The following is a 15,705-nucleotide window of genomic DNA, read 5'->3' on the forward strand; positions in this document are numbered from 1 at the left end:
ACAGTTTTGACAAACAAACAAGTATAATGTATCAGTTGGATGTCTATTTTAAAGTCTTTGGTCAACTGACAGACGGAGTTTTCCATAATTAACATTGATTTGTTGAGGAAATTCATAGTTTGTATTGGTTAGTCAAATGGTTACTGTAGCATAGAATAAAATGACTAATCGTCACGTCTTTAGTCCCCGAAGGGGTAGGCAGAAGTGCACATTATGGCACATAATGCCAATGTACACCCACATTTCACAATTTATGTTGTAAGTCCCATGTAATAAGCGATGAAATGTAAAATGACTAATCATTATGAATAATACCTAATTAAGTTCTTTGACTGTAATATATTATGTATACCTACCGTATAGAGAAACCTCTTATGACTTAATTTAAACCACATATTTGTTATCATCTTGGCTGACAATATACGAAAGATGAGCGAAATAGGTCCAGTAGGTAGATAGGCCAAAAAGCGCCTTATTTATTATCTTTGAGCTAATTTGAACACTTTACAAATACATCATTATAACAGCCGCGCCATATGTCCGTAATGTTTCTAGATAACCAACAACATTACAGTTCTTCTGTAGTCAAGAAACGCAAAGCTGATCCCACAGAATTTAATACTTGATTAATTTAATTGCCGTATTTATTTTGCTTAAAAATTAATTATTTTTTTCAGTTTACGGTAAAATGGGCTGAATAGAAACTCAGGGGGTGAATTTTTTTTTATTATGATTATTAGTTTGCTTTCATATTTTTAGTTTCACTAGTGGTCGCCTAGTGGCCGAAATTCGACCATACCTATATGATTTAATTTACAATACCACTTAACGTACGTTGAATGATAATTTTTATTTAATTCAAACTCTTTTATAAAACTCTTTTCATATGAGACGTGAGAATATCATCGCAATGTCTATCGATTTTGACGTTTTGTCAAATACGATCAGATACTATGCATGTGTGTGTAATGTTTTATTTATTGATTTAATGTACTTTATAAGCATTATTTTTGAAAAATATTAGCGCTATGCACTTCTCCTACACATAAACTATAAATGTACCAAATTTTATGCTCCTACGTCCGCGCAATTTTCGTAAAAGGTGGTCCAAAGTTTTTGCATCACGTATTAATATATAGATAAAGCATTTTTGGTTTTATATTGAATTAATAAAAAATATTTAAATGGTGTAAACTAATAATTTAAATGGTGTAAAAAATGTGTTTTAAATTACGTGAAAACAAAACAAAATGTTGTTCCTATTCACCCCGTTTTACGGTTTCGTTTTAATATTTAGTTGTATTATGCTTCTGTGGACGAGTACTACTGGTAGTTTCATTTAAATCATGATATGAGTGATCTCCATACTGTATAATTTTCGGTATTGGTGCGGTGCGGTGTACAGTAGATTTTGATTAATGAATGAATGGCGTGATTTAACCATACAATTAAGTGTGTGAGAGTCATGCTTCGGCACGAATGGGCCGGCTCGACCGGAGAGATACCACGGCCTTACAGAAAACCGATGTGAAACAACGCTTGCATTGTGTAAGTGAGGTTACCGGAGGCCCAATTACCTCTCTTTCCAATCTTCACAATCCCCGATTCCCCAACAACCCTTGAATTCTTAGCTGCCAAAAGGCCGGCAATGCACTTGTAACGCCTCTGGTGTTTTGGGTCATGACGGGCGGCAGCGATTGATTACCATCAGGTGATCCGTCTGCTCGTTCACCGGCTTATACCATAAAAAAACATAATATATGTAAATACAATTGGCAATTTTTTTCCTATTCTAAAATAATTTCCAGCTTGATTGGTTTAGCTAACTAACAACAGGTTTACTTTTTGCATAATACTATGTATACAATAGCTCTCGTTTTTTTTTTCAATTAAATTATTAATAACATTTGTAATAAAGAATTGCCTCCGGGTATTGAGTGGTTGCTAGCGCGAGCAAGTCACAGTTACAGTACATTATTTCATTAAAAGGCTCAATACTTGGCGCTTGGTATATGCCAGAGGTTTCTAGCTATTGCAACCATTGGACCACTGAGCCATCAGACCACCACAGATGGGGCCTATTAGGGCTGATGCCTGATCCGGAGCTGTGGTCTACCTAGCGGGTTTACCGGGGCTCCGGTTAGAAAAGCAGGAGTAGGAACGGGGTGGTTTTTAGTCAGTAAGAGTCTGACACTCCCTCCTCGTCCTCATCCAATGACTTCTCCTCTTTCTCTTTCCCCCCTTAAAAAATGTGATAAAAAAAACCTTATCAAAAATAAAATTTAGAACAGAGTCTTCTGGAACTAACAGGAATAATATTTTCCTTTTCTATTTACAAACAGTTACCTAAGACATTGATTTTATGTCCTACTCCTACACCGATAATGTGCACTATAATGTGTATATTGACAAGAACCAATTTATCAAAGCCTCGCTTTGTATGACTATTCCACACTTTCAAAGGTCAGTTTATACTGGTTATGTCTAGTACTATATATAAAGTACTAATACTTACCTCAAGTAGGTATTACAGCTGTTATAAACCACTTTATTTCTAGTTATCAGACAAGTCTAGATCAAGTATAACCAGTTTGTAGATACGTGTTGTTCATAAAAGGTTAATAACTGTGTTATAGGTATAAATGACGAATGATTCAGTTTGTTTTCTTTTTTTAATTTTTCGAATGATATTTTGTAGTCAAAGGATTTATGTTATTTGTAATAAAAACCTGAATCTTTTAAATACAGAGGAAACCCATAGTGTAGCAGTGGATTATAACGGGCTCCTGTATTGAAGTCCGTGATCTCTGCCTCTTCTCAAACAAAGAAGGTGTGAGTATTAATCACCACGCTTGCTAAATGCGGGTTGGCAATTTCAAATTTATAATAATTAGAAATTATAAGCCCAGGTTTCCTCACGATGTTTTCCTTCACCGTTTGTCAGTGGTGTCTAAATAATCTAAGAAAGTTTCGTTGTTAGGTTTCGAACCCACGTCTTCATGCTTGACAAGCGGGCGTTTTAAACTTCCGGGCCACCACGAAGTCCATGATAGTAAGAGATAAGGAAAAATTCCCAAAAGGATAAACTCAACCTACTTTTTGAGGGGAGATACCACACAATTGACCGTTATTTCTATTTATCTGTGATAACCAATATTAGTACTCTACTAAATTGGTAACTCAGCACAGAATTTCCGACCACAAGGTGAACAGATGAACTGATTAAGGTCGCAGGGAGCCGCTGGATGCAGGTCGCTTCCAACCGGCCTATCTGGAAGTCATTGGGGAAGGCCTATGTTCAGCAGTGGACATTTTGAGACTGTTTTTTTTTTGGGGGAGGGGATCATCCAATGACTTCTCCCGCCTTGGGCGAGGCAGGAGGGAATGTCAGACTCTTACTGACTAAAAACCACCCCGTTCCTACTCCTGCTTTTCGAGCTAAAACCCCGGTAAACCCGCTAGGTAGTCCGCAGCTCCGGATCAATTTTGAGACTGATACGATGGTGATAAACTAGAACCTAATAAAAAAGTCCTTCATCTTTGAAGGCAACAATATTAATGTCAACGGTACGAAAATACTCCGTCTCTTTCACAACGCGAACAAGAAAACAGGATGCAAGTCCAGTAGGTACAATTTACGTTTATTGACTGGGAGCATCGTTTGAACGGGAGAGTTTGCTTGCTGGAATTGAGAAATCTAGAAATTAATTTGTATTTATACATATATTTTTGCGGTAGTGGTTGGATGCGTAGAGCTGAAGATCGAGCTCAGTGGCGTGCCATTGGAGAGGCCTATGTCCAGCAGTGGACGAGAACAGGCTGATGATGATTATATTTTTGAACATTTAAGGTGCGATTGGAATAGTGTGTTGTGTTTTCTTTTCTAGATCTTTTCTAGACCTTTCTTGATCTTCTGATTCTTCAAGAGCGGATCGACCCAACACAAGCAACTAATACATGCTATTTTGGTAGTTATGAGTTCTAGCAACTAAACAATAACTTGTTAAAGAAACTATTTTTATTAATTAATTTTTTCTTTGTATTTTTTCATTCTCTTGTTTACAATTTATATTAGCTGATTATAGTTCAGAACAGAATATGATTTAATTTAAATTAAATGAAAAAAAAAACCTAATTTAACATGAAACATGAAAAATATTAAATGGTTAAATAAACACTAATATTCAATAACATAAGAACTAATATTGAAATTATATTAACACAAAAAGCTACATACCAATTTTGATTTCACACACGCAACCTCACCAATAACTATACAGCTATAATATAGCTGTAGTACAGCATACATACATAACCTAGCCTGTCTCCCATATAGCTGTAGAATAAATATTATTTATACACAATGCAACAGATTGATAAACAAACTTCTAGACTAGTAGAGTAGCAATCGTTCAAATGCTCTTGCGCATTAAAACGTTTAAACTGAGTACACACACGCGCCAGGCGTCACGTCTTCAGCATTATTTTGTAATAGAAACGGTTACTTTATCTGTGAATATTAAAAAGCCTGTAAAATGTACTGCTGAATATCAGTGAAGGATAATGTGTCTTAATTCTAAGTGATAACGTGTATTTTTGTGTGTACCTTGATTATAATGGTGGGTTTATAGTGTCTTTTTTTTTGGTTATAATTTTTTTTTAGGTTTTTTGTTTTTTTTTTTTAATATTTTTAAACGACTTTTTTAAATTACATTTTATTTATGTCGTGTGAAATTTGTGTACAATAGATAATATTTTCATATAAATAAAATATAACATAAACAAAATAATCAATCAAAAAAAGTATTATATAAAGATCTTATCTCGGAAAATAAAATCTAGAAACATTCTATTGATAAACATTACTCGTATAACAGACATAAAATCCACAATACATAAAATTAGTTTGACACAAAATACAAAAAAATATAAATTGACACATTAATTATACATTACAATACAATACAAACTTATCAGCATTTCGTTATATGACAGCACAAACCAGAAATATAAGAATTATAGACAAGGATTATAAAAAAAAATAGATAATGAGTACACATTCGCTTTTAAAGTAGTTTGCGACTCGCTGCTATAGCGTCAGTGACAGTGCTACCATTGAACAAACGGACTGCTAATCATTTATTTAAATATAAATAATTAAAAATGAAATTTATATTCGAATATTTATTTATATATTTCGTGCATTGCAAATGTATTGTGCAAAAATTGACTAATCCTAATAAAGCTGTGAGTGTTTATCGTTTTTTTAAATTAAATTTTTATTTTTTAGTGTTGTTGTGGTGAAAGTGTGTTTTTAATTTGAAAAATAAATTATTGAGTGTCAATTTTAAAAAGGTTGTGTTTTTAATTTGAAAAATAAATTATTGAGTGTCAATTTTTAATGTTGAAACTTGTGTTGTGTTGTTTTATAGTTATTGTAAATAATAAAATAAAATATTAATTGTAGGATCGTGAGAATTTAATTAAAAAATCTTGCTTTAAATCTGCAATGAAGTTGTTTTTTATATAAAAGTGAGATAAATAAAATAAATTATGTTGAGTGTTGTTATTGGCATTAAATTTTTTACAATTTAATGAAGTATAATATCTTTAAACGATCGTTAAGCACTACTAAAGTAAAATAATTAATAACAATTTAATTTCATAATTTATATTTTATTACATGATTTATAAAATAAACACTTATTTTTTTAAATTTATATTTATTTTCCTTAACAGTGAACATGACATTTAAACATTCTATGATTATCTTTGAGTATTTTTACTGTCAATATAAAATAAAATAAACACATATATATTTTTAAATTTAATTTAAATTCCATTTCTATTTCAAAGTGTCATATTAAAATGACAGAATGACACATAGAAACTCACCTTTATATTACAGACCAGATAGAGATAAGGCGTGTGCAAACAGAAGATAAAATATAAAAGAATCATATTATTATTTAAATAGTGATTTCCTTTCAGACGACTCATGTAGATAGTACGTGTAAGAGTATAGGCAGAGAGAGTTGTGAATCAGTGAACATGGTGTACACAATTACTCAACAAAACATATTAGAGAAACAGAAGGAAACGAAACGATGTTTGTGGAAGGAATTACTTATTGCCGTACTTGGTATGTTGTTTTTTTTTTATTTTACTTTTTTATATTTTTTTACTTGTAGGTAATTGTGTTTGTTCGTTGTTTTAGTATGGTTTTTGAATTAGGGCTGTGGACACTGGTATTGTGAATTAATTATTATTGATATACTATGATGTCTTCATTTATTTCTAAACCTTAATAATAACATTTTTAAATACCACTGTCAATATTTATCTTGTTTTTATTTAAAATTTTAATGTACGTTTGTTTAATTATAATGTGTATGTGTGTATGTGTAACTTATGGGCTTGAAATGCCTGGAATAAAGAATATTTAATTTAATTTAATTTAATTTTAATTTAATTTAATACATAGTATAAAACAAAGTTACTTTTTATGTCCCTATGTCCCCTTGTATGCTTAAATCTTTAAAACTTAGCTACGGATTTTGATGCGGTTTTCTTTAATAGATAGAGTGATTCAAGAGAAAGGTTTTATATTTATATATGTAAAATTCATGTATAATAATATATCACCATTGATGAGAAACTGTGGCGGGTCGTTTATTTTTTAAATGTGAAAATCTTTATGGTAAACTAAGCCCCGTAGTCTTAGGCTCAATTACAAAATTCTAAAATTCCTATAAACATTGGGACAATTAAAAGTCATTTAAAATCACGTCTATTTGATTTGATAAGAGCCATGGCTTTTTAAACGTATATTATTAGTTACTAAAAACTAAATTACAAACACCGCATTGGAAGCCTTTATTAATAGTTTAGATAAGTAGACAAACACGACTACCTGTCCTTTTAAAAGGACAGCCTGCTCAATGCAGCCTAAAACTAATAGTTATTATACCACCTAAAAAGGAAACAGTCGTGACATCAATCAGTATAAACCTATTCCTTTAATAGTGACTGACAATCAAGACACAACCTACTGCTCGTCTTAACAAGGTTACATTTAGTCTGCAGTTTCCTCATGGAGAGTAGGAAAACTCAAAGACAATTTACTTCAACTTAACCATTGGTATAGGTACTTTTGAAACGTGAACAGCTATAGTAATAAGTACTTATATTATAATACCTAAAAGTTTTGATGCAAAAACAGGAAAATACTTTATTTACTTGTACTAAGTAAAGTAAAAACCATTTGCACTGTCGTCAAATAGTATGTGAGAAAACACATTAATTTTATAATGCTTTTTATACATAAAAAACTTGGTTGACCATACTTTTGACGCTTGAGGAAAGTCATCTAATGACTTTTCCTGTCCTGGGCGAGACGAAAGGGAGTGTCAGAATCTTTATGACTAAAAACCACCCCGTCTTTACTCCTGCTTTTCGACCCGGAGCATCGGGGACCCGTTAGGTCTGCAGCTCCGAGTTGGCATTAGCCCTACTGGGTTCCATCTGTGGTGGTCTAATGGCTCTTAGAGGGACATTCTCCCGGGTCTGGTTCTGATCGAGAGTCGTCGTTGCTTGGCAGATGAATCGGAGCTCATGAGTTAAATTTCTAATTTAATAACAATGAACGATGCTGTCCGAATAATATGTGTAGTAGGTCCTTATGGCTAAAATTAATATCTAACAGATCTTAGTTCAAAATTTTGATAAATACTCCATTCAACTTATATTAAAAATCGATCTTAATATTATACAGATTTTAGATTCTAATTTTGGCTGTTAGTCAGTTCTTACAACACTAATAGAAACAGTATAGAAGGCTTTAGGTTTTATTATTTCTTTACTAATAATAACCTTACTTGTTTCTCGTCACATATGAAAAAAAATATACATATATACATACTTATAAAATTCACAATAAACCGGTTGAATTGTTTATAGAATAGCCATTAAAATTCAAGTTTTTAAATAACACTAGTTGAATCTATAGTCGTTTTAAATTGTATTTAGGTACGATATAGCGCTGAGATTTCATTCACCTTCGTTGCCTCGGCTAATATTGAATTGCATCTATGCTTTTGGTCTCAAAATTGATTCATCATCATTACCATGAAGAGCCGCAGCCGGGAAATGTCTACTTTAGTACCTACAATGAAAATTTTTAAAGATTTTGGTGCCAGTTTCCCATTCAATTCCTTGACTTCTTTACACTAATTTTTAAGCGGACTTAAGGATGCTGCTGCCTATTTTTAGTAGTCACCTCTGAATCCACCTTGACTTTACTTAATTAACCTTTAAGTTGATCTACATAAAATTGTGATTAGTTTGTTTTTTAAGTGGACTTTTTGTGTTAATGGTTATAATTTTTCTAATACAAGAAAATTCGCGTTCAAGATTGCCTTGTTAACTAAGATCGCGTGAGGCGATAGATTCAAATACTAGGTTTAATTCTGTATTATCTGCTTCATTGAGTTTGTTGATTACCTGACAATTAAGTAGTTAGCAATGATCGTGATTGTTTACACGCGAATTTGAACTATCCTGTTTAGCATTTTAGGTTGAATTTTTCTGTTTTTATAATAAGTTCTAAGTAATAGTGCAGTATTTGGAATTCATTGACGTATTTCGTCGATAGTTCTTCCCCTGTGACAAATATTGACAAGCAATCAATGCTAAGTTGTTTTCCGCCAGAGATGTGCTATGATGTAGGTATGCTAGGAAGATGTAATAGCTAACCTGTGAAACTATAATATGTGATCGTTTCCACTGATACTAAGCTAAATAGCTGTGCGAGAAATATGTGCAGCTCGAGTATGCGATGTATCGATAGTAGGGAAGCCATCCATAGCACGCATTTTTCCATATTAAAAACATCGCATAGCTGAATCCATTTCCACCAGTAGTAAGCTATGTGTATCAATGAATATGATAGGTGGAAGCCAAACACTTCCACAGCAATATTACATAGCACATCTCTGGTGGAAAACTATACTAAGACCTAGCCTAGCCTAAAGCCGTACTGTTTTTACTTAACCACTATGTATAGGATCGCCTAATGAAATCAGAGATCACTGTATAAACTCCAGTATTTCGTCCTTCAAGAGCTAAACGATGTCATGTAATACTCAGAATACCCATATAATATGTATAAAAAAACAAAAACAAAACACGATCATACGTTTCTCAACAATTATTTACGAAATTCGACATTATGTGTAACGAAATAAAGTAGCTATTCACATGATCATGTGTTCGTCATGAACTACCAATTACGAAGATGTCAATTGTGCTACTGAAGTCTGTAAAAATTGAGCGTATCAATCAAATTGCAAGGTTGGACTTTGTTGGTTGAAGAAATTGTACTTTATTGTTTTGGATATAAAGTCGAAAATCCTTTCTTCTGACCATCTGTACCTTCAGTTTAACACGAATTCACAACAAGCTATACAAAACCAGTGTAATCTGACCGTCAAATGTTTGGAATGGTAATACAAAGGGAGATCAAGACAAACTGGTTTCTTATACATTTGATATTATGCCGATAGCCGTGTGCATTTTATACAACGCTTCACTTAAGCATATGATTATTCATATTATTCCGAATCTGAATAATTATGTCGTGGTAGCCCGGAGGTTTAAGATGCCCGCTTCTTATCTTTTAAGATTTAGAGGTTTAAGATGAGGCTTTGAAATCTATCAACAACAGCAAGTATCAATATGATTTTATCCAAGCTATATGTACTTTCTAAGATTATTTAGACACCACAGACAAACGGTGAAGGAAAACATCGTGAGGAAACTTGAGCTTATAAGTTTGAAATCGCCAACTCGCATTGAGCAAGCGTGGTGATTAAAAGCCCAGTAATACTTTGTCCGAACCGGGAATCGAACCCAAAATCCCTTGTTCGGCAGTCGCACTTGCAACCACTCGACGAGGCAGGGACTTATAACACAAATGGCGAAAAGTGGTTGTACATTATACAGTGGTATTATGTGCTGTAATGTAAAAAAAATGAAGACGTGACGTTACGATTGCGACACTGCATGTAATATTCATTAATTATTATTGATAATTAAAAATGAGTCAATTACAATTAAATTACAACTATAAATTACTCAATAAAATTACTGAGTTATATTCTGTTTAATTTGTAGGTAATTAACTCGAGTCTATAGTCTGTAGCAATAATTACGATTAATGAAGTTTGTATCATATTTTAGTTTTCCCCATCTTTTTTGGATATTAAGCTTATTTATTTGGACATCCAGTTATTGCTACATAATTAACATTAACTTAAAATTGGATATCAGTAATCTCATTACTATTGCACAATATTTACCAACAAATTAACTATATAATAAATAGTTTTTAGTCCCTTCAAAATCGATTCAGTAATTATGAAACCTTTTCAATGCATAGGTATAAAAAATACAGATGAAGCTGCGGACTAACTAGCGGGTTTACCGGGGTTCCGACTAGAAAAACAGGAGTAGGTTTTTAGTCAGTAAGAATCTGACGCTCCCTCTCGGTTCACGCAAGGCGGGATATGACACAAGATGATTTTCCCCCTCAAAAAAAAGGTTTTGTTTTTGCTAGAGTGAGTTTACTTTCTGGAGCTGCGGACAACCTAATGGGTTGCCGGGGCTCCGGCTCGGAAGGCAGGAGTAAGCCGAGTAGTATCTGGGTGGTTTTTAGTCAGAAACAGTCTGATACTCCCTCTCGCCTCGCCCAAGGCGGGAGAATCCATTGGATGATTTTCCCTCTTAAAACAATCGAATCTTGTTACTACCACAATAATTACCAAGAAAAATCTCGAAAACGCATTAAGGAAAAAAACATTTTGTTTTGTTACGCCAATCACCTATTATTGTTTTTAACTCCGAAACAGTACATTAAGAGACAATATTAAAATATGGAAGGCGTATATGTGAACAAAAGGAAGCTTAATAGATCACTTTGAACAAACAAAAAAATATATTATTCTGAAAATTGTCAAAAACCAATAAACGTGTCCTTTACAAAAATACTACGTGGTTTGAATATCAATTTCAATGCTTATGCTATATATATTAGAGTTTATTTTTAATAGCGGGTTTTTCTCGAAATAAATGTTAAACATTTTATTTTTATAAAAAAAATGTGTTTTTATAAAGTAGGTATATTTTAGGTCCCTCTTAGATTTTTTACTAGAAAAATCCTGTATCTTAGGGACTAGACAAGACGTGTTTGCGATTATAAATTACGGCCTTTTTAAGTGGGAAAGACCATCCAATGACTTCCTCTCTTGGACGAAACGAGAGGGAGTGTCAGATTCTTACTGACTAAAAACCACTCCGTTCCTACACCTGCTCTTTGCCGAACCCGAGGCTAGTAATACATAACCGGCATTTCTTTTAACACTATCGATAAGTAACTACTACTTAATTTAAACAATAATTATTCTTTTCCTTAAAACCTGCGATTTTCCTGTTACTCAAATTAACTCGTTTGGTGCAATATTTACAAACAATTGACGTCATTTACCTGCTTATGTTTTTTTTTTTTAGAGTTTGAGAGTAGAGTCGAAGTTTATTTAACATCTTTATGTTCTCAAATTGAATTAACTGGTCCGGGATACAAAAGTTCTTCACTATTGTAATCTCCAAACACAACACTACCTCTCATTAAAGCCGTGGCAAATAATTTTAGAATACCTTATATGTACAACTTTTTTTTTGTGCAAAGCATGTATTGATTATTAAAAAAAAAACTGCATATTTAAGCTTACTCAACCAATGACGTCGGCAGTATTAAGAATTATAATGTCTAATAGCTAGATAAGTGAATGTTTCTTTAGCAAAAATTCAACATGGAAGAATTTGCATACATAAATAGATACGTAGTGAAAACAGACACGCATTCTATTTTTATATTAATGTCGAAATTAACCTTGCGGTTATGAAATCACGAGTTTGATGTATGTTTGTTTATAAAATTATATATATATTATAACAAAACACTATAAATTGCTGACAGGATGTATAAAGTCAGATATAGAATGTATTGTCAGCAAAATTTATAGATATTTTACGATATTCACTATTAATAATTGTGGTTATTTAGACTAAAATACATCGTGGTTTTCCGGAGGTTTAAGACGCCCGTTTTTCATGCATGAGGGCACGGGTCCTATCAACCACAAGTACCAATGTGATTTTTCCCGAGATATATTATGTACTTTCTTATTAAGACACAAACGGTGAAGATAAACATCGTGAGGAAACCTGGGCTTATAATTTCTAATTATAAGATTGAAATCGCCAATTAATGTTCAAACCTCCGTGTATGAAGAGGCCTTTGGTCAGCAGTGGCCACTTATAGGCTGTCGATGTGATGTGATTATTACAGAAGGAAAAGCTCCGGTGATTTTTGTTTTATAATAATTATACCTAGTGTTGTGTGTAACAAATAAAAAATATATAACACGATGCACGTGACAAAACCAGATGTTTTGCATAAAGGTTGAGGAAAAAACACAGGCTGCATATTTTTATGAATGTTGTAGGTAGTTTAATGGAATAAACAAGTGGGTATTTCCGAACCTTGGCCTTCACACTTTTAACTTACCAGTTTAAGGTATCAGGTAAGGTCTGCTGGTAAGCCCGAAATTAAGAGAGAATTGTTATAATATTAAGAAAGAAGCTTATTCCTTTTTAAATGGCCTACTACACACCTGTGACTCTTGTGGTGTTGCGGCTTTCCATGGGCGACTCTTACTATCAGGTGACTCGTCTGCTCGATTTCCCCCTATTCCAAAAAAAAAATATTGCTTAATGAAACTTATGGAAACAGGCGAACATATTTTTTTAAGGGGGGAAAATCATCCAATGACTTCACTTCTAAAATCATCCAGGGACATTTTGCGTGCGATGCGTACGATGGGTACGATGCGGGCTTGTGCCCTTTACCTCCACTCAGAAATTAGAATGTATGAAATATAATATAAGGTACATTTCGCAATACCAGAACTAATGACGTACAAATCGTTTACATTATTGAATGATTTAATTTACAGGAAAAATTACAATCTATACATAGTATAAAACAAAGTCGCCCATTTTGTCTGTAGTCCCTTCGTATGCATAAAACTTTAAAACTACGCAACGGATATTGATGCGGTTTTCACTAATAGAAAGAGTATTTTCTCCGACAGGTTTTTATATATAATTGAAATACATTGAAACTATATTAGCTGAGTTATAGCGATTTATGTCCAAGAAGTCAGAAAAAAAATCTAATTGAAGATTGCATTTGTGCGTGCGCCGCTTATACCGTTGGATACAAGTAAGAACAATGTATAGCAAAAACATTGGTCTTTATTAGTTCTACAAAAAAGTCCGCGATGACATATATCCAGCTTTTTTATTTAAGTCACAAAAACTACTTTTCTGTATTAAAAAAACATTTAATTCGTTGGGTGATGTTTAACTGGTGATATAACCAATAATACATATATCCTTATCATAATAAGTAAGTTCATCATCACGAGCATTTAATTTAGATTATTTTTGCAGTTTACAGTGTGTTATTTAGACATATAGTTTAGGAGATATCACGATATTAGTATTGCGGCACGGTACAGGCCGGCCGAGGCGGCGGGGGCAGCGTCCCTATAAATAATATTAAAAAGTAGGTACTACGACTTTGATCTATACATATAAGACAAAAAAAAATCTGTACATTACTTAAATATTTTTTCAAAAACTGATAGGGGGGGGGCGATCAAAGAAGAGTCACAGAAACCAAAAAACATTTTAATATTTTAAACGCGGTTAATGGAAAGAGAAGTTATTGTGAATTGAAAATTAGTATCCAATATGTGTTGGTGCGTTGACTGTATTTGTCGAAGTAGCGGGATACACGCAAACGAAGTTGCGCGGGTCAGCTAGTTTCCTTATAAAACAAATGGATGAAGAATGAAATCATAATATTTCATTATGAGTCACTGTATACATACATATATACATAGACATATTTACTAACACTTTTTTTTTTTTTTTTTTTTGAAGGGGGAAAATCATCCAATGACTTTTCTCGCCTTGGGCGAGGCGAGAGGGAGTGTCAGACTCTTACTGACTAAAAACCACCCCGTTCCTTCTCCTGCTTTTCGAGCCGGAGCCCCGGTAAACCCGCTAGGTAGTTCGCAGCTCCGGATCAGGCATCAGCCCTGCTGGGCCCCATCTGTGGTGGTCTGATGGCTCTTTGAGGCGCGCGCGGAACGCGACGCGCCGCACGCACGGGTCTGGTTCTGTTCGGGCGGTGAGCTACCCTTGCTCGCCGTCCGCAGGCCCGCACTTACGGTGGCCGGAGATCATCTCGCGATATTTACTAACACTTAGATCATCTACATACAGTTGTTGAGAACTAGTCTAATGCTTACAATGCATTTTGTTTTGCATTAATTATGCTATTCGTCATTGCTTTGTGTAGACGATAGATTTGAATGCATTTTGTCAACACCCCTATTTATTGTATCTGGTGTCGTAGTAACTGACTAAGGCACCAGCCTCACTGTTGCGTCGCGACGATGCAACGGTTTAGGGTGCTTTTCTACCAGAAATGTGCTATGCTACGTAGTGTGTACTTCCACCAACTTAGCACTGGTGGAAATGGACTCGGCCAAACAATGTTTTAATATGGAATATCTTTCCATATTAAAACATAGCTATGACTGTTTACTATTAATAGCTTGCCTACTATCAATATATTGCATACTCGAGCTGCGCATCTTTCTCCTTCAGCTAGATAGCTTAATATCAGTAGAAACAGTCATACAGTTTCACAGCTCAGCTCTTTCATATACCGGCCGGGCTATTCGTGCCGAAGCATGGCTCTTCCATACTTGATCTTGATGTTGACGAAAATAGAAATGGCTTAAAAAGGTTTAAAAAAATAGTTAATTGTTCATAGTACATTTGGTTAACTGTAAGAGAATTCCAAAGGCATTAACTCTGCCAATTTACAGTATTATATACAACTATTTAGATTTTAAATAAATATATCTTACTATGTCAAGCACTTAACCACAAAATGTCCCGTTAAACTTCTAATCATATGTAAAAATATAACTAAAACAGTAATGACAAACAAAACGCATCATTCTGACTCACCCATCAAAATACAGACAGCGGCATGCGTAGCTTAACCTTAACCACGTTAAACCAAAATAAACACTACACCAATAATGTTAAAGTACATTTTTGATTGTAATAAATCTATGTACTTAGAACATTTGTATAAGAATTTCAATACAAATAGTTTAGAAATACGTGCCTGACATCGCACAGACGTATGAAATCTTAAGAAAAACAATTGATTCACATGCTCATAAAGTAGTATAAATGTTTGTTCATGATATCTCTTACATTAATCTCAGTGGTGATAGACGTGTGTAAATATTTTAATTAAGTAGTGTAGTCAGATGTACGTGGGTTGTAAAAGTTGGTATCCTTTTTATAATTCAGCGTGGCTTGGCGTGATATTTGATAATGGATTTATTTATTCTAGTCTCGCCATATATTATTATGATAAGTTTAAGATTCAGTAATATCTATTACTTCACTACATGATATAAAACAAAGTCGCTTTCTCTGTTCCTATATCCCTTTGCATACTTAAATCTTTAAAACTACGCAACAGATTTTGGA

The 15,705-nt window shown here is 33.5% G+C and overlaps 1 protein-coding gene across 2 annotated transcripts in view; it reads left to right on the forward strand.

Moving 5' to 3' along the window:
* The first annotated feature begins 4,420 nt into the window (after positions 1–4,420).
* The window catches only part of LOC118277096 (solute carrier family 2, facilitated glucose transporter member 2), a 29,674-nt gene continuing 18,389 nt past the window's right edge, over positions 4,421–15,705 (forward strand). The window contains exons 1-2 of one of the 2 annotated variants that reach the window (XM_050696543.1): positions 4,421–4,619; positions 5,992–6,142. In XM_050696543.1, coding sequence (XP_050552500.1) covers positions 4,617–4,619; positions 5,992–6,142 — 154 coding nt within the window. In that variant the 5' untranslated portion in view covers positions 4,421–4,616. Of the gene's footprint in view, positions 4,620–5,075; positions 5,248–5,991; positions 6,143–15,705 lie in introns of those variants that run through there. The other variant, XM_050696542.1, reaches the window with a different exon arrangement.

This window comes from Spodoptera frugiperda, chromosome 10 (genome assembly GCF_023101765.2).
Source record: "Spodoptera frugiperda isolate SF20-4 chromosome 10, AGI-APGP_CSIRO_Sfru_2.0, whole genome shotgun sequence".
Classification (NCBI taxonomy): domain Eukaryota; kingdom Metazoa; phylum Arthropoda; class Insecta; order Lepidoptera; family Noctuidae; genus Spodoptera; species Spodoptera frugiperda.